General features: G+C 46.4%; 6 protein-coding genes across 6 annotated transcripts; 2 read left to right on the plus strand and 4 right to left on the minus strand.

Moving 5' to 3' along the window:
* Positions 1-356: 356 nt before the first annotated feature.
* Positions 357-812, minus strand: AGABI2DRAFT_72986 (hypothetical protein; the record flags this gene model as incomplete). The annotated part of the gene is made up of 1 exon (XM_006462261.1): positions 357-812. The coding sequence occupies one exon, from the start codon at positions 810-812 to the stop codon at positions 357-359; it is 456 nt and encodes a 151-aa protein (XP_006462324.1).
* A 3424-nt stretch (positions 813-4236) lies between these two features.
* On the plus strand, positions 4237-5660 carry AGABI2DRAFT_119174 (hypothetical protein; the record flags this gene model as incomplete). Its single annotated transcript, XM_006462262.1, has 3 exons — positions 4237-4428; positions 4466-4650; positions 4925-5660. 3 exons carry the CDS (start codon positions 4237-4239, stop codon positions 5658-5660), a joined length of 1113 nt encoding a protein of 370 aa, XP_006462325.1.
* Positions 5661-12213: 6553 nt separating this feature from the next.
* Positions 12214-12879, minus strand: AGABI2DRAFT_119176 (hypothetical protein; the record flags this gene model as incomplete). The annotated part of the gene is made up of 3 exons (XM_006462263.1): positions 12214-12420; positions 12468-12749; positions 12811-12879. The coding sequence occupies 3 exons, from the start codon at positions 12877-12879 to the stop codon at positions 12214-12216; spliced, it is 558 nt and encodes a 185-aa protein (XP_006462326.1).
* An 825-nt stretch (positions 12880-13704) lies between these two features.
* On the plus strand, positions 13705-17767 carry AGABI2DRAFT_143948 (hypothetical protein; the record flags this gene model as incomplete). The annotated part of the gene is made up of 13 exons (XM_006462264.1): positions 13705-14085; positions 14166-14279; positions 14389-14446; positions 14526-14560; positions 14866-14982; positions 15034-15210; positions 15232-15486; positions 15534-15724; positions 15994-16073; positions 16355-16432; positions 16549-17214; positions 17264-17584; positions 17637-17767. The coding sequence occupies 13 exons, from the start codon at positions 13705-13707 to the stop codon at positions 17765-17767; spliced, it is 2604 nt and encodes an 867-aa protein (XP_006462327.1).
* Positions 17768-19029: 1262 nt separating this feature from the next.
* AGABI2DRAFT_119180 (hypothetical protein) lies at positions 19030-19412 on the minus strand (the record flags this gene model as incomplete). The annotated part of the gene is made up of 2 exons (XM_006462265.1): positions 19030-19262; positions 19325-19412. The coding sequence occupies 2 exons, from the start codon at positions 19410-19412 to the stop codon at positions 19030-19032; spliced, it is 321 nt and encodes a 106-aa protein (XP_006462328.1).
* Positions 19413-20589: 1177 nt separating this feature from the next.
* On the minus strand, positions 20590-21159 carry AGABI2DRAFT_43137 (hypothetical protein; the record flags this gene model as incomplete). The annotated part of the gene is made up of 1 exon (XM_006462235.1): positions 20590-21159. A coding segment is annotated over one exon (570 nt), but the record flags the coding sequence as incomplete, so codon positions are not given.
* Between the last annotated feature and the right edge of the window lie 2141 nt (positions 21160-23300).

The raw sequence follows: 23300 nt of genomic DNA on the forward strand, positions 1-23300 counted from the left end.
ACTACCGACTTACAGGATGTACTACTACGAAATAAGGATGCCGTCTAGAGCTGACATGTCCCATCCCGGCGACAGTGGTCAAAGAAACTAAGGGACTTACAAATTGCCCCGCCTCTAATAAACTCCAGAGCCCTCGAAGTAGCGCGCTAATTCCAAAGCGCCGCGAAATGAAAGAAAATTTTACCTACAAGATTGTATCCTATAAGTAGACTTCACAACACTCAGTTCGTAAAGTCATGAAATGATGGCGGACCCGCAGCCGTGACATAAAAGTCGAAGGAGAAAATTTAGAAACATATCCGTGGCCCGACGCGACGAGCGAAGCGAGGAGCAGAGGGTGCCACGTGGAAGTATGGTCACTTACCGGACGCGGGCTTAGAAGTCCCGTCGCGTGCTTTAAACTGGCGGCGAAGCCAGGCGCGATCGAAACGGTGTTGCCAGAACGGACACTTGAGATCCGTTGCGGCGTGTTGGCGCCTATCTGCGGGGCGCCCGGAGGCAGTGCAGTTGACGCATTGGCGGACGTCAACGCGGGACGCGGCGACGCTCGTGGGATGGTTGGCCGCTTGATGAGGCCCACCGCAAAGGGAACAGCGCGCGGACTTGGCGTGGCACTGCTGATGATGATGACCCCATCGCTGGCATCGGGAGCACAGGACGGAGCCAGAATGGGGCTTAGCGCCCAGGATGCGGCAATTAACGCCAGAGACGCTAATCACCTTGTCAATAAAGGCGCGGGCGCGAGCGCCCGACGCCGTGTCGTGAATGTCGACCCATGCCCAGCATGAGTCAGAGTGGGGAGAAGCGCGCATGAAGCGCGGCTTGTGTTTAATAAGCTTAGTAAGCTCAGCGCCTACCGGAGAGACTTTGAGCGCGTTAATAAACGCCTCGTTTTGCTTGGTGTACCACTCTTTCGGGTCAGCCTTGATGTGCGGGACATCAACTACCTTGAGGTATGACGTCGACGTGATGGGTTCGGAAGTGATGGGCGCCTGGGGAGATGGCCAGCGCTTACAAATATGTTTGAGGACGAACGCAGTGAGCGCCTCAGTGGGGACGTGGGTGGCGGCGAGATAAACGCCGTTGCCATCAACCATGGCATGCGTAAGCTGGAGACTTGTTTGGTAATTCAAGTCCCGCTTGATGTGAGCATTGAGGTCGTTGATGACCTCCGGAGTAAATGATGCGGCCGTGATGTTGAGGCCTGGCGGCGGAATGACTTTAATACCACGGCGCGAAGCGCCGTGCGTGGTGTGACGGTGTCGGCGGCTCGCTTTGCCAGGCGCTGATGGGGCGGCAAAGGAGACCGCGGGGGCACTTGCTGGGGGAGGTGCGCGCTTAGATGTCTTGGGCTCAAATTGCTTCAAGCCCTGGAGGGGGAGGGCGCCAGTCTCGGTCCGGACAGGTTCCGGAACCGGGGGCGTCATAATGACGTCAGAAGAAGCCGGCTCAACCCGGTATTTCTTCTTCGGTGGCTTAGTTGTGGATGACTCAGCCAGTGGCGGTGCGTTCCGCGGAACGACACGAGGTGCAGGTGCTTCGACTGCGGACGCAGGCGCAACTACTGCGGGAAGAAAGGGACGGAGGTCGGGAGCGATGAGTTTCATGCGGTTGATGAAGTGTTCAAAGAGCGAGTCAAGCTCGTTGTCCATGAGTGCGGGATAAGATTGAATCATGCCCTTTCTCCAATCAGGTTCAGTATAAACCTCAAGGGCGGTGAATATGCTATCGATAATGGCGATAAGTCCTTCGTAAGAGTCTTCGAAGTCAACTGGCTCGTTACGGGAACCAGGACGCGGTATGACGGCCTCATATTCGATAGCCATGGATGATTCCTCCTCATCACGAACTGAAACAGCAGCAACAGAGGGACAGGGCGAAGAAGATCCCGAGCGTTGGGACCGTTTAGAAAGCACAGACATCGAAGGCGACGGTGCGCGGGGAGGAATGGAAGGACGTGGGGTCGACGGAGATTCCACTGAGCCTGACTTGGAAGGAGTTTTGGGCGGTGTCTTGACAGCCGGCAGGGCTGCACCTATCCCATAAGATTGGCCAAACGGCCCTTTGACATTACCTTTGTCGGGAATGTCGGGTTTGGCGGGCGGAAGCGCCGCCGGAGGTGGTGAACAAACCCTCGAAGGGGTAGTAGACGGTGGAGGGTTTTTCTTGCGACGCAAAGCAGGCATTGGATAGTATATTGCTACGACTTAGGCTGTACTACTGAGACTTCCAAAAGAGGAAGGTAGTGGTACAGGTTCAAGGAGCGGTGTATTTATACTTTCTTTGTCTTGGCAAAAAGTTGACTTAAAATTGACTTATTAACATAACAAAAAAAAGTCTGATAAGTACAGTAAGGGTTAAAAAGGAATTATGCATAACCTATGTACACAAAAAGACAACTTGCAAAAATTAAGGCTATATCAAGTTGATATCAAGTCAAACAGTGAGCAACTTTGGCAATTTACCAGAGACTGGCTTTTATCAGAACTTTTTAAATAATCTTTTCCAGTCTTAACATATAAGTTCACCATAAAACATGTTTAAAAGGACACTATGTTGTATGTCCTATGCTAGTGCTCATAAAATTCCGAAAAAATCATGACAAATCTTAGAATATTATAAAAACATAAGTCTATATGTATGTTTTTGTCCAAAACATACCCATTATGGAGATATCAAGATTTCATCATGGGGTGGGGGGGTCATTGTCAACTGCAGATAGACTCGTCATAGAGCCTGCTCTACCAACCACAAAATTCTGGAAAAATTACGACAAATCTTAGAATATTAAAAGAACATAAGTTTATATGTATGTCTTTGTCGGAAAACATACCGGTTATGGAGATATAGAAAAACATGACAAGAATGTCATGTTTTATACTGGTTCCTGTGCCGATTTTCATGTTTTAAAAGTGTAACTATATGTATTCAAGGCTCAGGAATTCGAATCTGGTTTTAGATGTATTATCCGATCAATATTTGAGGAGCTATAGCGCAATTTTGTGTTTATCATATGTTAAATGTGCCATATCTCAATAGGCTTTCATCCAATAAAGAATCTAATTAGATATTCAAACTCCCCAACCTCGAAGATATAGGAATGCACTTTTAGATCATCAAATTCTATGCAGAAATGACCCGAAAATATCTCTTACCTATGATTTGAGGAACTTTGACTCGAAAATCCCAAGTCCAGCAGTCACATGATGTCATGTGACATGTTGAACTTCTGTTTCGAGCATGACTGTTGATCCTTCCTCATCACCACCATCATTCTTCCCCTCCCCTCCCTCCCCTTCCCTCCTCATTGCTCTCTAGGCTTATATTCAAGTAAGTAACCTCCCTTCCCTTCCCTAGCTTTCTCCCAGCTAATTCTAAGCTGATTTAGGACTTTTTTTGCCTATTTTGGACGCTTTTTTGGGGGATTTTTGGAGGGTTATTTGAGGGGATACTTGAGCAGATAATTGGTGGGATAATTGGGGAATGTATGGAGGGGATTTGGGGGGATTTGGGGGGATTTGGGGGGATTTTAGAGATTTTCTGGTCCCTGGTGAGTGCTCTCTATCTCTTTATGTTGTCATACTCATTTGTTACTTGTAGAACATCTTCTTCATCATTACTCTCCCATTTTCCTATATCATCTCTCTATGTAGATTATATACAATGTATTATGTTAATGATGCTAATATGATTGCTTTTTTTGTCTTATTCATTCTGAAGCCTCTTATAATTGATCTTATGACTTTGGCATGTCTTATTTTCTTTGGCTGCCTTAATTGTATACTTTTGTAACTTGAATATGACTTATGATTCTGTTCACTTCCTTGCTATCTCACATCAGCTAAGTAGAGTTTAGAGAACTTCAAGACATTTTCAAGAGTAGCTTAAACCTTAGTTTGTCTTAAATTTCCTTAGCAAAATTGTGCCTTTTTTTTGACTTAGTGCTCATTTAAGATACAAAAAGGCACATTTAAGTATTTTTAGTTTTCCTGATGTACATGACTAAGCTATCATGTGACTAAACTCGTCTGCATATCTCTAAGTCCACCAACTACACTTGTAGACTGCTTGCTCACACTAACAGACACCACACTCCTCACCCATTTTAGAATAGCGATGGATGAGTCTTTCCAGAACCATTAGGCAACCTTCATTGCCTGTGAAAACCTTAATGCTCTTACAAATCTCACCAATTGGCTCCGTCGTGTCAAGGTCATGGTGTCTACATATGAAAAGATGACTTTGTCTCAGAATGCTACTTGGTTTAATGGAATGATACAAGCTGGTTCTACATCCGCTGTCACCCATAATCCCTTACCCTTGATTTCTCACATCTCTGCTGCCGTACCTACTGTCCTTTCTCAACTACATTACAATTCTACGTCTTCTACCTCCACTCCTCGCCCATATTCTTCTTCAAACCTTCCTGTGACATCCTCCTCCTGCGCTCACCAGATCTTCAAAGGATTACCTTTTGAAGCATAAAGGTTGCTTCCGCTGTCGTGACATCTATGTCAATCATCACGTGACTGAATGTGACATGGCTAGAAACATTCATTCCTCTAATTGGGAGCGTACACTGTCTGAGGCTGAACTCGAGTCCCGCCGTCGTTCATGGGAAAACTGCCGCAAGGTTGTATCTGCCCCTGTGTATGAGCCAGAGCTTGTTACACAACCTCTATATTTCAAAAATACACATGTATTATGCAAACATTATGTAAACATTACCGTAAATGTAATTTACATAGTACACATATATTATGTAAAACATATGTAAAAAAATAATTCAATAATGTCCATTTTAAAGGTTTTGTTTGCATAAGGTTTAGATATATTTTAGATAATATACATGTACTATGCAAATTAAAATTACAGTAATGTTTGCATAATATTTGCATAATACATGTGTATTATTGATATATAGAGGTTGTGTTACTGCCTCCATCGAGGATCTGGACGCTCAATTCGAGGCTGCTCAGAATTCTGATTTCCTTGACGGGTCCTCTGACCTCACCATCAATGCTACCTTCCCTCTGGTTTCTGGTTATTCTATGGGCTCCACCTCCGGTGCTTCTACCTCATATCACGTTGATCCCACCACCTTCCAGGCTGACAATATGTTTGCTGGTGCTGTTATGTACGATGATAACAACTTGCCTATAGATGATGTTCTGGATGATGACGAAATGTATGTCCTTCCTTCTACATCCTCACCTCCTCATGATCACTTGCTTTGGACATGTTATGTTGACAGTCCTCATGGCCCTTCTGCTCATGTCCAAGCCCTCATTGATCACGGTTGTCCCACAGTATTGATTTCGAATAATCTTGCCGATGGCTTAGACCTGTGTCGTTTGACTCTGGGGAAACCTTTATCTCTTGGTGGTGTAGGAGAAGGAACCTTTTCTTGCACACATTTCGTGAAACTTCATGTCAGTTCCGTAGATGACACCTGGAAAGCTCAGACTGTCTGTGCCCTTGTCGTACCTCAATTACATTTTGATTTGATCCTTGGTCTTGAATGGCTTCGTGCAAACAAAATTATTGTTGACATGGCAGAGAATTCTGTTGTTGCCAAGGACTCTGGTTACATTTTGCTCGATGCCTCCCTTCCCTGCCTGAACAAAATACAAAACCTCTGGTCACGTCATTGGACTTAAAGCCAAGTAAGTAGTGAATAAGTGAAAAATCAATATTGAGTTCTAAGTTCAAATATACTGAATGTTAGTTGAGTGTGAGCATATATCAACCTGAGTCAAATTTTGGTGATGAGTAAAATGTGAGACGTCTTCTGTAGTCTAAATAATTAGTTGTTGTGTGACTTGGAAGGCTTCAATATGTCAAGTCTAAGTAATATAAAAGAAGAGTTGATAAATACATTATCAGGTTACAATAAATTATTTTGGATAGTATTTTGCTGACATTTTAGCCTATGTCAATGTTGATATTATGCATATAATAATGATCTGATCAACCCTCATTTCACATATATTTGTCTGGGCAACTACATACAAAATGGTATAGAAAACTATGAAAAAGGTCATATAATTGATTTTGAGGGGTGGCTAGATCGGGGATGAGATATGTAATAGTCTATGCAATTGGATGATATATATCTATCATTTTGCAGATCAAATACTACAACCCGAGTCATATCTTCCCATGAATTGATTTGTAATTGGTCAACCTTTTTGGCCAATTTTTGAGTAATAATTCACGTACCCCTGAGGCTCACAGTGTCTTTTCTTGTTCCAAAAGCCGATCCCTCAGCTACTCCACGTTGGGTCATTGACTATCGCTGCCTTAATGCATACACCGTGCCAGACAGGTACCCGCTTCCCCGCATTGACGACATTTTGTCCGATTGTGCAAAAGGAAAGATATGGGGAAAAATCAATATGACAAACGCCTTTTTTCAAACGTGTATGCACCCTGACAACATCAAATACACTGCCTGCCACACTCCATTTTGCCTCTACAAATGGACTGTAATGCCTATGGGCCTTCATAATTCACCTTCCACTCAGCAGAGGCGTGTCACGTCTGCTCTCTGTCATCTCATATGACGTATCTGCCATGTCTATTTAAACGACATTGTCATCTGGTCCAACTCTCTTGATGAACACATTAAAAATGTGCGTTCTGTCCTTGATGCTCTTCGCGTCAACAGCCTCCTTTGCTCTATGAAAAAGTCTGTGCTTTTCTGTGATGAAATCCTCTTCCTCAGCCATAAGATCTCTTGAAATGGGATAGAAGCCGATCCGGCCAAAGTCGATAAGATTCTTTCATGGCCTATACCCTGCAACAGCACCGAAGTATGACATTTTCTTGGCCTTGTTAAATTTGTTGCGCATTACCTTCCTGATCTCACTCAACACACCCACATTTTGTACCCTCTCACAACAAAGATGGCTGATAAACATTTTTCTTCCTGGTCTACTGCTCACCAATCTGCCTTTCATTCCATCAAACTCCTTGTCACTAGTCGGCGTTGCCTAACTACCATCAACCATGATGATCTTGGCTCTAATAAGGTTTTTGTTACTTGTGATGCCAGTATTATCGGGACTGGTGCTGTCTTAAGCTATGGTCCATCTTGGTCGCAATCCCGTCCCGTTGCCTTCGACTCTCAGCAATATGCTCCCCCCCCAGCGTCATTACCCTACTCATGAGCAGGAGCTTCTGGCTATTATTCGTGTGCAACGCAAATGGCGACCCGACCTCCATTTGCATTTTGAGATCTATACCAATCACAAAACTCTTTTGAATTTTGACACTCAGAAAGATCTCTCATGTAGGCAAGCTCGTTGGATGGAATTTCTCTCACAGTATGACTACAAAATCAACTACTCGCTGGTGTACTTAATACGGCTGCTGATGCCCTCTCCCGTCTCCATCATACTTCTCCTTCATCTTTTCTCCCTGGCAATCCCCTCCTCATTGCAGCTACCTTTTTATCTTCTTCCGCATCACTCTTTGTACCATCACACCCTTTACTATCTCCACATTCCACTTCTTCCGATTCATTACTATCTGTTGCTTCTCTCATCCGACTCAATGCTGAAAGCACGCTGCTTGAGGAAGTACGTCACGGCTACCTCCTGGACCCCTTCACTGTCAAATTGAAGGACACTCTCTGCCTTCATAGCACCTCCCCAAACTCCTTCTCAGAATGCAATGGCCTCTTCCATCAGGAAAACGTAAATCCAACTTTTGTTCAACTTAAATAACTTAAACATGAAAAAAAGTTCACAATAAGGAAAAATTTACTCACAGGTTTTAAAACAGACTTTTTTTCTCCTTTTAAAACTTATTCTGACTTTGAGGTTAAGGTGTAGATGTTCAATCAAGTAATTTCATTGTTAAAAAGAAAGAATAAGTCATACTCAAGTCACAAAAGCATACAATTAAGGCAGATAAAGGAAAATAAGACAAGCCAAAGTCATAAAGTCAATTATAAGAGGCTTAAGAGTGAATAAGTCATAGAGAAAGTCATTGTATTAGCATAACAAATACAATACATTGTATATAATCTACACAAAAGGATGAGATTGGATGATGAGGGAGTGATGATGAGAAAAGAAATATCCTACAAGTCACAAATGAGTATGAGAACATACAGAGATAGAGAGCACTCACTAGTGACCAAAGAATTCCCAAAATCCTTCCAAATATCCCCTCAAATATCCCCCCAAGTATCCCCTCAAACATCCCCCCAAGTATCCCCTCAAATACCCCTCCAAAAATCCCCCAAAAAAGCGTCCAAAATAGGCAAAAAAGCGTCCTAAACCAGCTTAGAATCAGCTGGGGGAGAGGTAGGAAGGTGAAGAAGATGTTACTTACCATATTACAGGCCTGGAGGGCAAGAAAGGGGAAGGGGGAGGATGGGGAGGGGAAGAATTACGAGTCCTTAAGACTCGTCCTTTACTGGTCGGGCAGTTTGAGGTTTAATCTAAAAGAAGTAATCATTTTCGATCTCTTTCGATCATGGCCGTGTTGCCGTATTTGTATCTGTTGTATATCGTTCCTTTCTTGGTCCTATGTTCCCGAGTTTGTTTCTGTTTTATAAAGGCCTCGTATGCCGGGCATCCTTATGACTCGTCTTTCGTCTTTTTCATTGGTCGGGCTGTTTCCGATTTAATCTACAAGGAGTAATAAGCTGTAATTTTCTATTTGTCTATGTTCTGGTTCATTCCTTTTTTGTCTGTCTTTTTCGATCACGGCCGTGTTGCCGTGATTTGTTTTTGCTGTGTATTGTTCCCGTTTCGTCCGCTATTCATTGATTCCTGTGCTGGTTTATTTACCTCTGTCGTGTTGTTCGCTTGTTTTGTTTTCGATCAATGTTGTCACTTGCTTGCCTATATTGTTCTGATGCCCCACCGCCCGTGATGATGCTGTGTATGTTTGCTGTTGTTTGCGTTAACCTGCCCGAAATTTATTCGCGGTATATAATGGTGCTATTTGCGTATGTTTGTGTTACTTCTCTTCGTCTTGTATTGTTACCTTACACCGAATGGGTCCTTAAGACCCTTATCAATATAATACTACTGTCATTTCATGGCTACAGAGTGTCCATGAAGCCTTCCCCCGCCTTCCCCCACCTTCCCCTTAGAGGGAGCGGTCTGGTGGATTCAGACTGGGTTTGGCTGAAAAGCAAGGCGATGCAGAAACTGGAATAGATTCTGGGGGTGCAGTAAGAGGTGATGAATAGCTGGATTGCGTAGGAGTACACGCAGATACAACAGGTGTTTTGACTGATGCAAATGGTTTGTCCCCCTCCCTGCGTACTTGTCAACATGGTTGTTATCTACACTGAACTCGTGGTCGTCGATACGGGATATGACGCTACATTGGCCCAAGGCGGCGAGGTTCTCTCACCGACTCCTCGGTTTTACGAAAAAATCGGCTCCGTTCAAGAGATTGCCAAAACTAGTTTACACATAACGGCGCCCTATACTGACATATTCGACCCTCGTAGGTTCGACAACCCTAGCCTTTCCGTACTCCTTAGATGTATCCCATTCCTGCAGTTGAACTAAGAATTCGGTTCCAAATACAAGTAGCGTGGGGACAAGGGGCTGAACGTAAGTTGAATCAATATCTTCTGCTACCTTGTAAGCGCTGATGGTGGTCTTCCATGTCAATGGAGAGTTACAGGCATTGAACTCTGACATGGATGCGATTTTTCGTTCTCTACAAAAACAGCAGGCACGAGTATCATGAACGTTATTCCTTGTGACGCAGTTCAGACCTTCTAAATGCATATAACATATAGAATGGGTGCCTCAATTGGAGATATCTGTGCTAGATGCGGCTTGTGTTGGTTACAGTCAACATGACATTTCGCAGTACACGATGATAAGAGGAATGTAATAGTGAGTCTTTCAGATCCTCGGTCGAGTGAGTTTTGCATTTATGGAATACACTGTCAAGATAAACTCTTGTCGCACCGTTTAAGCTCTGTATCGCGTTCTTGTCTAAAGGCTGTAGGTGTATTTAGAATGCGAATATTAGATTAAAGTTTTGTCAAGGATTTTTATAAAGACATTCTATCTCGCTCATATCTTGGTGAATAGAGACTTCAAATAATAATTTATTAAGGTGATGTGTTGTTTTACGGGCGGTATTGGGGTGGGTGTATATGTCTCCAAATTCGATCCGCTTCTTTAGTTAATATCTGTGTTGGGAAGTAAAACTTCCTTTGGGGTGAGCTTTGAGCAATGTGGCGTCCGGTGTTCTGCTTACCAAATAGTTATACCATGGCTCGTTTGGCTTTCTCAACATCGTCTTCGTCTCACATATCATCGACACCGACTTTCATGACAAGAACGCCAACCTCGAGTGCCAAATCTACAGTAGCACGAGCTCCACACAGGAGGCACATTGTAGTATGGTTTATCCATTAATTTATGGTTGTAACTGACGTCCTTCTCACAGCATATGCGGCCAATGGCGCGTGGACGCTACATTTTGCGTCGCATCGAGTCCTCTCATGTCGAGCGCCGCAACAATGAGGAAGAGGAGGTTAATGAGGAGGAGGAGGTGGAAGATGAGATGCATATCACAAAGGAGGATGACAATGCGAATGTGGAGGAGATCAACCAGATTGTTAGGGCGACTGTGACTGAGATGTCACAGGTCACACCTGAACTTAAGAACTATAGAGGAAAGTGACAAAAGTTTTATTAGGCGTGAACCTAAGAGAACTCGACGGAGTCTTCTACAAGTTTCTACCTACTTTATATACCTAGACTACGGCGCACAGACCAACTACCCTAGGTAACTATTTATATACTTGACATGGGAAGAGAAGTACGTATGAGAAAGTAAACTAATTATACATTTGACATGAGAAAAGAAGAGTGGAGTAAGAAGTAAGTAAACAAAAGCAATTTGATCATAAAAACGTCAACAATACCAAACAAACCATAAAAGTGTCCACAAGTACAAACAACTATCTAAGGACATAACCTTTCGTACCACTCCCTGCCGAAGTATGTTGCCATTACTTCTCCACACGGGCACATCGTAAAGAACCGGACCGGTTCCCAACGACGGAAGTCCAGGTTATTCCATCGCTGCAACATCCAGGGTCTCTCCAATACTTCGTCCCACATTATCAACGTCACTCTTCCACACACTACGCACCTACGATCCTCTAACCTCCATCCGTCTGGTCGGGGTTCTCTTCCGATAGCCGCCGCCGCCCTCCTCCACTGTACTTGCTCCGCATGGTTCGGAGGTAGGAAAGAAAAGATAAGATCAATGAGCTCAATTGGTAAATCTGTAGCTTGCGCCATTTTAGCAGTATGCCGATAGTTTAGCCTCCGTCGAACTGTAGCAGCAGAGGGAAATTATTATGTAATAAAATATGTGACCGATGTGACAGCGTGACGCCGTGACATTCTGGCAAGGTTCTAACACAGATGGAGGAGAAAAAAGTCAATGATGACCAGGTAGAGGCGGAGGATGTCGAGGCCATGCTGGAGATGAAGGCCGAGGTTGATGTCAACTTGGAAGAGGAGCCGATGGTCGAGGTGCCTGCGGTTGAAGACGACGAGGCCGACAGTGATAACGATGAGGCCCTTGGACGTCATCATGGGAACTCGTACATGACCTACGATCACATATGTGATAACATTGCTAAGTACGAGCCCGATGGTTGATAAGTGCAATATATTAGTGTCTTTGAAAAGCCATGAATTTAGTTTTCGAATTGAAAGTGCCCGAAAAAAACCATGCACTTTCTATTGTCTTGCATAGAACACGTTCAGGGTGACGTTGGGGTGGTGAAAGAAGTGCTCACCTGTTCTTTCTTTGCAGGTATTACCGTGATAGATAGTAACCTTCAAGACTGTAGACAAATGGCTCGGTGTATCACGGGAAGTAGGCGGAGACAGCAATGGTCATATTGGTTCTGTTGATGTAGAGAAGATAGATAGACCGACTGGCTCGTCCTCATCGCGGGTAGCCGGAGGTGATAATGATTGTGTGTGTCGAATACGTATGAGTTGTTGAAACCGACCGTAGATTATGACTGCCCCCCTCTTTCAACAACTTTTGTGTATTTGACAATGGGTTGATCCCTATAGCAGAACGGATACTCCTTATATTGCATGTTTCTGAGTCTAGGACGGAGCCCTCGAAAGGGGAGACATCGATCTGGTGACACCAATATATTCTGTATAATGCTACAAACAAGTAAGAATACCATCACAGAGACTCGTAGTGCGCAATGATTGCAGGAAGGTAGTTGTGAGTCATATGCGGATTGCGCAAATGAAGTGCATGCATGAGATCCTCGGTCCGGACTGTCTTGCGCTTAGCATTCTGGGCATATATGTTGGCGTTGTGGAATAGACCCGGGAGATATGCTTTTACCACATCTTTCAAACATCGTGTTGCGTTGATGTCGAATGGCTGCAGATGTGTTGAGCGAGAGTCTTATCCGATATGGATTCACTCACCAGTTCGGAGCATTCAGAAACAATGCTTCGCACCAATTGCATTATGGCACGGTCGTCATCAGTTTCGTCAACCAATTCATCCTCCTCCTCCGGTTCGTCCACCTCATCATCAGGTTCTTCTTCCTCCACTTCCAGTTCCTCTTCCTCAGCGTCGTCCACCTCAACGTCCTCATCTTCACTTTTAACTTCTTCTGTTTCGGCATCGCCGACCTCGATCTCAGAGTTCTTGGTCTTTACTTCCTCCTCACGAGAAGGCATGTTCAAAGGCCCTGCTGTTATAGTCTACATAACGTGAATATAAAGACATGAGATCCTATAACACCTAGCTTAGAAAACCACTTACATCGTCTGTTCTGTTGGGACCCATTCCGGAACCCGTGGTCATGCGATTATGTTTTTTTGTTCTAGCCATGGTGGACAACGTTGAAGAGCAGACGGCTAATTTGAGAATACCCAAGAGCTACTGTTATAATCGTTTGGTATGCACAACGTGCACACGCCACATTCCAGCAAGCTCACTTTAAGAGGAAGTTGATTTCTCAAAAATCACAACGTGTGGACGCCACATTCCAGCAAGCGCACTTTAAGAGGATGTAGATGTCTCAAATACACCGAGAAGGCGTAATAGTCAGCACGATGCCCCGCGACATGAATGCGTTTATCAGAGCGATTCACCCTAGTCCATGAGCGGAGACATTATCGTGAATTAAAGCACACTACTCAAGTAAATAATACATACTTCATATCTGTCTTAGCTGGTGTCTCCTTGCGTCAATCTGTGTTCTCTGTGTGAGGCTTGTGGATTTAAGCAGGCAGGAAGTCAATTGCTTAGCTTCACATCTTCTTTTGTGTTGAAACAATGCATGCCGTGTTATATTTTAATGTGTATTCTTATTCTATTCATACATAATGTTATCTATTGGAAAACATCTACTTGATGTGCCGGCATTTCGTTGTGGCAATCCGTGTTTGGAATAACTACTTCGTTTGCGGTGAGCTTCCTGTAATGTGGCGTCGGGGGTGCTGCTTACCCAATCATCAGATCGTGGGTCGTTTGGCTTTCTCGAAGCCATCTTCACTTACACTTCATCAACACCATTAGCGATGGCCAAAACAACCACACCGAGTGCGAAATCAACTGCATCACGACCTCCGTCCAGGAGGCATATTGCCATAAGTTGTATTGTTTCTTGTTTATGATTGCAACTGATGTGCACGTCCAAAGGTTATGCAACCTATGGCCCGTGGACATTACAACTTGCGCCGCGTCACATCTCGTGTTGTACATCACAATGGCGAGATCGAGGAGGAGGCTAATGAGGAGGACCATATACAGGAGGACATTCAAGTGGAAGAAGATAGCAATGAGGTCAAGGAAGCTAATGACGAAGATGGTGACGTTAAGATCAAAGAGATGGGGGTGATAATGGCCAAGGAGGACAGAGATGATGTGGAGAAAACCGAGGTGGCAGAGGAGCTTAAGATCGAGGAGGCAGTGGAGGTCAAGATGGAGGAGGAGCCGGTGGTGGAGGAAATGGTCGAGGAGGCCATGGCCGAGGTGCCTGCGGTTGAGGAGTACGAGGGTGATGATGATGACGACCGCGCTATTCTAGCGTTGGTATGTCAGATTGCACGCGATGTTCGTGGAGTAGTGAGTGACCTGATCTGCACTGTGCCATAGGCTAACCGTGTCTGTAGGTGGTTGAGGAAAATGCTATGCCTTGTCTGCGAGACCTGGCTCGCCGTTTCCTCGAGCGGTATTTCGCCAACGGCGCAGTTATAATGCGTCACGCCAGACGTAGGACGCTTAGGGTTAGCAATGTTAGGCATGGACTACATCACGGGAACCCATACATGACGCATGATCACATACCGGACATTATCGCTAAGTACTCTCCCGAAGAATGAAATGTAAAACTAGACTACGTTGGTGTCCTTGGAGAATGAAAATGTATTAGCCATTGACTCTCAGATGTGTGGTACAATTAAGCACGCGTCTTGGATAACATTCTGTTGTCTTTTTTTGGTTCGGCATATTTGCCTGTCACCTTCCTCAAGTACTTCAAGGGTTAAGCCAGAATATCCCATATCATGTACGTTTATAGCAATGTAATTTACTATTTAATCATTGGATCATGTTAAATATAAACATTTGTATTCAGTCAACTTTCACGTGTCTTGAATTGATGAAACGAGGATTGTTACAACCTCTCCCGCAATGTCAAGTAAACAAACCACTGAATTGTTTGGCTTAACGACGCCCTGAAACATCCCGAGTCGCTATGAGATAGACCAAATCATAAGATAACATGACATATTTTTTACAGAGCTTAAGGTTAACGATGGACGTAGATTAGATTTTGTTGGCTGTAAGCTTATCAAATGATTGCATCATTAGTGGCTTGATTACTTGATCAGGTGCTTATTTACACCAATACCGACTACCATGGCGAGAACTAAAGGTCTTTGTCGCAAAACTATTAGATCTAGTCATACCCCTGTACAAACCATTGGAGTAAGTGCTCGATATTCTCCTGGGACAATAACTCACCTGGATTTTTATCAGCACATGCAAACAATGGCAGGTGGCCGTTACAACAATCATCTTCGAACTAAGGCTCGACGTGCTACCCAAAAAATCAAAGAGGCCGAGGAAGCAGAGGTGGAGGTGATGCTCGGGCTTTCAGTTGAGGAGGTGGCAGACATAGAGGAGGTCTCGGAACAGACGGAGTCTCGAGTTATGGTGAGCTCCCGCTGCAACCAGCACCGCCTTACTTTGGCTCGTGACGTGCGCCTGAACCATGAGGAAGACGAGGACAGTGAGGACAATGAGGACAGTGAGGACAATGAGGACATAGAGATGGAGGAAGAAGAATCAAACATGGAAGAGACCGATGAGGAGGAGGAGGAAGAGGAGTATATAAATATCGAAGATGACAATATTGAGATGGATGATGATGCTGTCAACCACGCTGTTCTAGTGTTGGTTCACAACATTGTCAAAGACATGCGAAATATAGTGAGTATTGCAATAAGCATAGTCGCATAGGCTAACCGTGTTCACAGTTTGTAGATGAAGATGCCATGCCCTGTTTGCAAGATCTCGCTCGTCGATTCCTAGATCGCTTTTTCAACAATGCAGTGGTATCTATGCGCTACGGTAGACGCAGCACTCTTATGGTTGGAGATGTGAAGCATGCAGATCGTTACAATAACCCGGACATGACGCATGATTATATACCAGACATAATTGCCCAGTACGCTTATCAGCAATGATTAGTAGTATACATTAGTGTTTATGGCGTATTATGTTGATAATCTTCCAAGTATGCTCCCGGAGATATATTCCTGTTTCTGCATATCTTCAGCCAAACCCAGTCTGAATCCGCCAGACCGCTCCCTCTAAGGGGAAGGTGGGGGAAGGTTTCATGGACACTCTGTAGCCATGAAATGACAGACCGGTTCATCCCAAGGGCAGCACCCGTATGCCCCTAGCTTTGCCACAATATATTACACGATTTAACAGCACAGAAACTGTCAACTACACTACGGTGACGTGGTATCGTTGGACGAATGAACAAAGGCCAAAGATGGGAACGAAAAAAGGTGGGTAGCAAAAAAGTCGAAAACTTTCGTGCGACGAAAGAGAGAAGCAAGAAAGGATGAGATGACTTGAGACTAGTCGAGGGGGACGTTTCCCCTGCGTTTCCCTCTAGCTTCGACAGGGCAGCAGCCCTGGGTTCGGTCACTCGGGTATTTTTGACTGTTACGTTCCCTTGTATAGCCAACAACTGATGCCACGTCATAAGTGCCAGCAGGGTCAGCATAGGGTTGATGGCCCACTTGGTCACTGCCCTGTCAACCTGCGTTTCTTTCTCTCTTAACAGCCGTGTCTGCTCTCTTCTCTCCTCCTCAATTCGATCCTTCCGCCTTGCTTTTGATCTCCTCTGGTGCCTATTTCACTGGTATATGGCGTTACCCCTGCCCAACCAGTCGAGTAGTTCCACGGGACCGGACTCTCAAAAGCCTCCGCCTCTGCCTATCACGGCGCTACCCGCCTGCCTTTCTTCTACGTACTTAGATTTCCTGGTGGATCATGCTATTGAAGCTGCAGTGCGTCTTCCGCGCACGGACGAAGATGTGCTGCTTCACTGCGAGCCCTCACCCTTGTTCTTGGACCCCCCCCTTCTTGCTTTTGGCTTGCACGGTCGTAGCAGTGCGCTGGGGGGTGACCCGATGGTTGGGGTTGGTGAAGCTGACCCCTCTGGTGGGATGGAGGAGGGGCAGGTGCTTGAAGTCGACGTGCAGTCAAACAGCCGGCGTACGAAGCGATCCCTGGCAGCATCCGAAGGCACCACCTGTTCTCATGGCTTCAAAGCACAGAAGACCGAGGGCCCTGCGCGTGCGTCAGCTTCGGTGCCCCTCAGCAAGGCGATGCGTAAAAACGAGGGGTGTAGGCGTCGTGAAGGTCAGTACCTCGCAGAAAGCGGCCGGCTAGTCCTACCCCAGATGCGTAACAAAATATCGACGCTGGTATCCTCTGAGAACCTCACAATCAGTATCTTGGGCCGTTTGGTAGATGGGACGCAGCTTGGAGGCTACCAGCCTAAGGTAGTAAAGATGGAAAAAGCCATGGAGAGATTGACTGAGCAGATGCTTTCAGCTTCTCTACGAAGAGTAGCGTGTCCTGCTGCAAAGGTGATGTCCGGGTTTAAGGCCATGGGTTATAGAACCCTTTCTTGGGATGGTAAGTTTTTGCCCTATGTCCTTATGGTGGTTATGATTTGTTGTCACAGGCATTAACCCAACCCTTCTTGTGGACGAGGATGAGAGGGTGTTCGGGGCCCTTGTTGGCCGACCCGTAGACCCTGGGTGGGGAGAACGCTGCACGGAGTTGTACAACATCATGCTTGTTGATCAAGGCAGAGGGGCGAATCGTCCAACAGGAAAAGGTTCCCATCGACGCGGTAACTATTTCACAATTCACGCGGGAATTACCCATGCGCCCGGTGATCAGGGTGCTCATTATCTGCATCTTACCAAGAAAGATACCAAGCTGGTGTACGGCAACTGCAGGAAGTGGAAGATCAAAAGTGATCTTCAAAAATTTGCAGAGGGTGAGTTGCTTTATGCTTTTATTGGCAGGGTATGATCTTATTTCTCTTATAGCTTCTCTGGATCTCTTTGCGCCTCGACTGTTTAAGTACTACACAGAGCACATGGAAAAATTGCGTGCCCACCCTCGTTTACAGCGATGGTCTGGTCAATCGCGGCCCGGAGGTTTTCACCTGTCATTCTGAAAACCACCCGCCTTCTACTTTCACCATCCCCCATCGTGATGTGATGAATCTCTCCTTTGGATGGTGCGCAGTGTTTGCTCTAGGACAGTTTGATCCGCACCTTGGTGATCATCTGGTGCTGCATGATTTGAAGCTAATCATCCCGTTTCCTCACTCCTCTTGCATCATGATCCCATCTGCATTTTTGTGGCATAGCAACGTGCCTATTCGAAAAGATGAGGGTCGCGCTTCTCTTACTTTCTACTCAGCTGGGTGCCTCTTCAGGTTCATTGACAACGAGTGTCAGACAGAAAAGAGCTTTGTCTCTTCATTTGATAACGAAGATGATTGTGATTTACATAAGAGGGCAAAGAAGATTAGAATTAAAGCAGGTGCGAATCTATATAGTAAAATAGGTGAGGTACGGCCAGGACAAGCAGTACTCGATCCTGTGTATGTGTAATGGCTTATGATTTGTTAATAATCTATTATGTTTGAATGTCAAGCAACGTCTGTATCTATAAAAGGATAGCCTGCATTGAATGGGCATGCTCCAGCTGTTGGTATGGTTGAATGGGGGGAAAGGTTTATGCGTCTGTGGGTGAATTTGGAAACGCCTTCGATCTGCTAAGACGGAGAGATCGCCAACAAATAAATAGGTGTATAAATAAGGTTTGGCCTCCAAAAATTTCACGTGGCTCCGCTTGAAGTTGGAAACATCTTTGAACCGGTAAAAATGGAGAGAGCACCAAGAAATGAAAGGGTGCATAGATAAGGGATACCATCTATAGAATAAGTCAAAGCAATCGCACGTCCGCATGTCAGCTTGGCAGAACAGCTTTGAACTGACAACAATGGATAGATTCGCGAAGAATGTGTACCATGTCATTGATTGAATGCAGCGGCGGTGTGAGGAAGTCTTCTTATATTGTAGGGGATCATAGAACACCAAGTTGTCAGAATTCATACGAAACTGCCTTTAGTCAACAGGTTGGTTTATGAAAAAGCCGAAGCCAATGTATCATGAAGGGGACGTGAATCCAATAAATGTAGTGTTACCAACGTGGCACACACATCCTAAATTTCCAAATGATGAATGGATATTACAAGTCTAACAGAATGGACAGACCTCAACGGAACTCGAGGCGTCTCTCAGCCACATAGTTGCCCTTTGGATGATCTGTGAACGGAACTGTGAAACTGCTTCCCACTGTCGTTGAACAAGCGGAAATTCAGTCAACACGTCCACACCCTGACTCTTCCACGACTCTTCATCTTGTTCGTCATCCCGAATTAAAGCATGATGGGATGGTGTTGCCCATTCCTCCATTGGTAGCTTCGCCTGCCGCTGAGCCAGCAGTGGAGAGGTCTTCATTCTCTTGGGTGCTATGGCCAAAACTGCCTCTATCAATCGCAAGACGCTCTACGCCAAACATAGTGACATCTTCGTTCTCCTGAGTATCCTTGTTTACTGTGCTACCGCCGATCACTATGAGTTGTGATGGTATGGTGGGACCTGCTCAAATATACCATTTGGTATTAGGCCACGAATTCGTAGAACCTGCCCTATTTTCATACCTTTGATAGTGCTACCGCTACCCATGGTTTCTCTCTCATTGGTCTCTTCGCTAACTTTGCCTCGCTTCACTGTGTCCCTTTCAGACATTGAGTCGACGTTCGCTAACAATAGTCGCTTGACACAAGGTCTGATAACCTGTGTTACTGCTGTTTTGTCTTTAAGCAACTTGGCCTTTGAGCTATGCGTTAAGCTGTTGAACGTAGAATGTACGCGACACAGTGGCGAGTCTAACGGTCCTAGAAACGAGGCGAACGGACAGGAACTGAATGAGCAATCCTACTGACAACTGTGGACAGACTGTAAGAAGCTGTATTGAGTTCTAACAACTTGTACTCACCTGTGGACAGACTGTAAGAAGCTAAGGCCTCTGAAGCGTCCACAGGGAAGTTCAACCATACATGACTAAGCTATCATGTGACTAAACTCGTCCGCATATATCTAAGTCCATCAACTACACTTGTAGACTGCTTGCTCACTCTAACACACCCCCTTGATCTAGCCAGTCTACTCAAGTCCTAATAGAGGAACAGCAAACTCAACTACCTTCTTTGCCACAGCCTTGGTTAGGATGTCGGCCACTTGCTCGTGTGTAGAAACATACAAAGGATCTATGAGTCCTTCTTCAACAGCCTCCCGGAGCCAGTAGAAGCGCAGGTCCAGGTGTTTCATGCGTCCGTGATGCTCTGGATTCTTGGCTACACTGATTCCTGACTTGTTATCAACGAAGAGTGTCGAAGGGAGTGTTGGAGGGAAGCCAAACTCGGTCAGAATATTCCTAGTCCATTTAATCTCTTTGCCAGCCTCGACGGCAGCAACAAACTAGGCCTCAGTGCTCGAGAGAGTCACAAATGGCTGGCGCTTAGAAGACTTTTTTTTTTTTTTTTTTTTTTTTTTGTAATCAAGTGGCTGTTCAAGCCTTCTATTCCAGCGATATAAGTACATGCGAACACTATGTACAACGTGCTGAGAATAAGGTTGCCATGACGTGTTACCAAGAGAGAAAGAAAACATATCCTGCGTGACGAGGTCAAGCGCTAACGTAGAGAGAAAGAAAAATAAAAGTTCAATCGAAAAAGAATGATATATCAGTGTGCGGCCCCGGAAACTATGTCGCAGCCAGGCACAGACCATACTTAGTATCGGAACGCGAGATCAAGATAAAATCAAGCGGAAGGTAGACATGGAAAATGAAAACGAATGTTGGGAGGCCTAACCGGCTACTAACCCCGAAACACGCTTTGACGCGCGCTGATCACTTCTTAGGGAATTGGCGCCTCAGCCAGTCCCTATCAAATCGGTTCTGCCAAAACGGACACGAAGTGTCCGTTGCAGAGTGGTCGCGCTTTGTCTTGCCTGCCGCACTGCAGTTGACACAAGACCGGGCCTCGGGGTCGCGCTTGGAGTGGGTGCAGTATTTGTGATGAGCTGCCTCGGAGTGAGGTAGCCCGCAGAGGGGACAGCGGATGCCTTTTGATCGGCATACAGAAGAGTGATGACCCCACCTCATGCACCGAGTGCACAAGGCAGAGCCGGGCCGTGGAGCTGCGCCGCGGATTTGACAGTTCCGACCGCCGATGACGATCGTCTTGCCGATGTAGGAACGGGCCGAAGTGCCCGATGTGGAATCGCAAATGTCGACCCAAGCAACACACGTGTCACTATGAGCCGAGGTCCGCATGAAGCGAACGGCATGCTTGATGGCTATGGAAAGTTCCTTGCCAACCGGCGAAATCGAAAGCGCGTTGGTAAACGCGCTGCGCTGAGTGGATAGCCAAACCTTTGGCTCGGCGGGAATCATAGGCACGTCAATAACCTTGAGGTAGGATGTCGAGGTGATGGGGGAGGACTTGATGGGCACAATGCCTGTGACAGTGACAAGACGCCGAATGTGTTTGAGGACACAAGCGGTCTCGGAAGAATTGAGAACTCGGCTCGCGGCAATGAAAATGCCGGATCCAGAATCTTCGGAATGTTCGAGAATGACGTCAGAGCTGACGTCATCCTGGAGGTGCTTGTTGATCTCGGCAAGCATAGCCGGTGAGATGTGGCTGGCGCGGATAGAAGATCCGGCCGGTGGAGTGAGTTGCACACCACGACGTGAAGCGCCGTGGCATGTATGACGAGCCCTACGTTTTCTGCCCGAAGGCTTGGACGCAGGGGCGATGGCGACAGCTGCGGGAGCAGCGGGAGCCTGAGGACGGGACGGGGCCTGCTGTTTGGGGGGGCGGTTGGCAGCGGCCTTAGCGTAAGTGTTATTTTTGGAAGGGACCGAGGTACCCTTTCCAAAAACGGGTGGTTGGGGTGGGGGAGGGGGGGTCGGCTGCGCCGGCTTCGCCTTCTTCGATTTTCGCGGGGTCATGTCCATGTCGGCCGACGGAGACCGTGGCCGAGGGGTGGCTGTGCCCGAGGGAGTAGGAGGGGGAGGAGGGGTTGGTTCGAGTGCCGGTGGCGGGGGATCGACCGACCTGATTACCGCCGCGAGTTGCTCACCGAAGGAGCCGATACCTGCGACGGAAGAGATCTTCATATCATCAAGATCGCAACGCTTGATGATAGTATGTGTTGCTCGCACCACACAGTCTGTGAACTGCGCGTAGAGCGGGTGGTCACCTTCGATATCCTCAAACATGCGGATCGTGGTGTTGATGAGCTTGATCATTCCCTTCTGTCCAGCGGACATGATGTGGGAACGACCAGAGGAGGGGGTGGAAGTCGGATCCGGTGTTGGGGTCGACAGGAACGGTGCCGGAGATGGTTTGTCCGAACCTCGGGAGCCCAAGGCGTAGGACAGGGGAGTGAGGGAGGAGTCTGGTAACCCAGACTGCCTGGAAGGTGTTGGCGCCGTCATACGAGACGCCGCCGGGAGCTCGAGTTCATCTTCCATGTTCCTCGCAGCTTGTAGAAGAGCCCGCCCAACCGCACTGTTGAACATGCCCTCTGGAATCTCTCCTTCGTCAGACCAGTCGCCCGAATCCTCAAAGTCTTCGCGCGTATCCATCGTAGAACATAGTGTATTGCTACTCAAGTACAAGCACTGAGACTTCCAAAAGAGGAAGGTAGTGGTTGCAGTTCAAGAAGCGATGTGGCGCTTAGAAGACCAGCCCACAGCAGCTCCCGAGACTAGAGTCACATAACCACCTGTAGCTCGACCTGTAGCCTTGCAGGCTCCGTGAGAGGTGTCAGAGTAGGTAGTGAAGAGTTCCTCAGAGTCACTAGCTCGGTAGACCAGTTTGTAGTGCATAGTCCCAATGAGATAGCGGAACAAGTGCTTGACTGCAAGCCAGTGAGCCGGAGCTGGGTTCGAGTTGAACCTCCCGAGATAGGAGACAGCATAGGCAATGTCGGGACGAGTCATAGTGGCGAGATACTGAAGGGCACCTACAGCATTGAGATAAGGAACTGACCTCATCTCAGCCTGATCCTCAAGTGAAGGAATAATGTCAGAGAGTTCAGATCCCGGAGCGAGTGGAGTGGAAAGAGGATTAGCATCATCCATATTGAAGCGTTCCAGGAGCTCCTTGATGTAGTGCTCCTGCGAGAGGGAGATGGAGCGAGTAGAAGAGTTCTGAGTGACCTGAATACCCAGCAGAAGTGTGGTAGACCCGAGATCACGGAGTTTGAAGTGTTTGGACAGCTCAGAGACAGCCGAGGCCATGGCTGCATTGCTTTTCGAGACAAGAGTAATGTCGTCAATGAATACTGGCACAATGACCTTGATGTCACCTTTGGAGTAGATGTAGATGGAGCTGTCGGAGCGAAGCCTAGTGTAGCCAATGCCTTCAAGGACACCCCGGAGTTTCTTATTCCACTGCCTGGCAGCCTGCTTGAGGCCATAAAGCGATTTACGGAGCCGAAAGACCATGTTAGGACTACCAATGTGATAGCCCTCGGGTTGGCGCATATAAATCTCCTCTTCAAGTTCCCCATAAGTAAAGGCAGAGGAGATGTCGACTGAACGCATTTTGTAGCCTTCTC

This window comes from Agaricus bisporus (assembly GCF_000300575.1).
Source record: "Agaricus bisporus var. bisporus H97 unplaced genomic scaffold AGABI2scaffold_7, whole genome shotgun sequence".
Classification (NCBI taxonomy): domain Eukaryota; kingdom Fungi; phylum Basidiomycota; class Agaricomycetes; order Agaricales; family Agaricaceae; genus Agaricus; species Agaricus bisporus.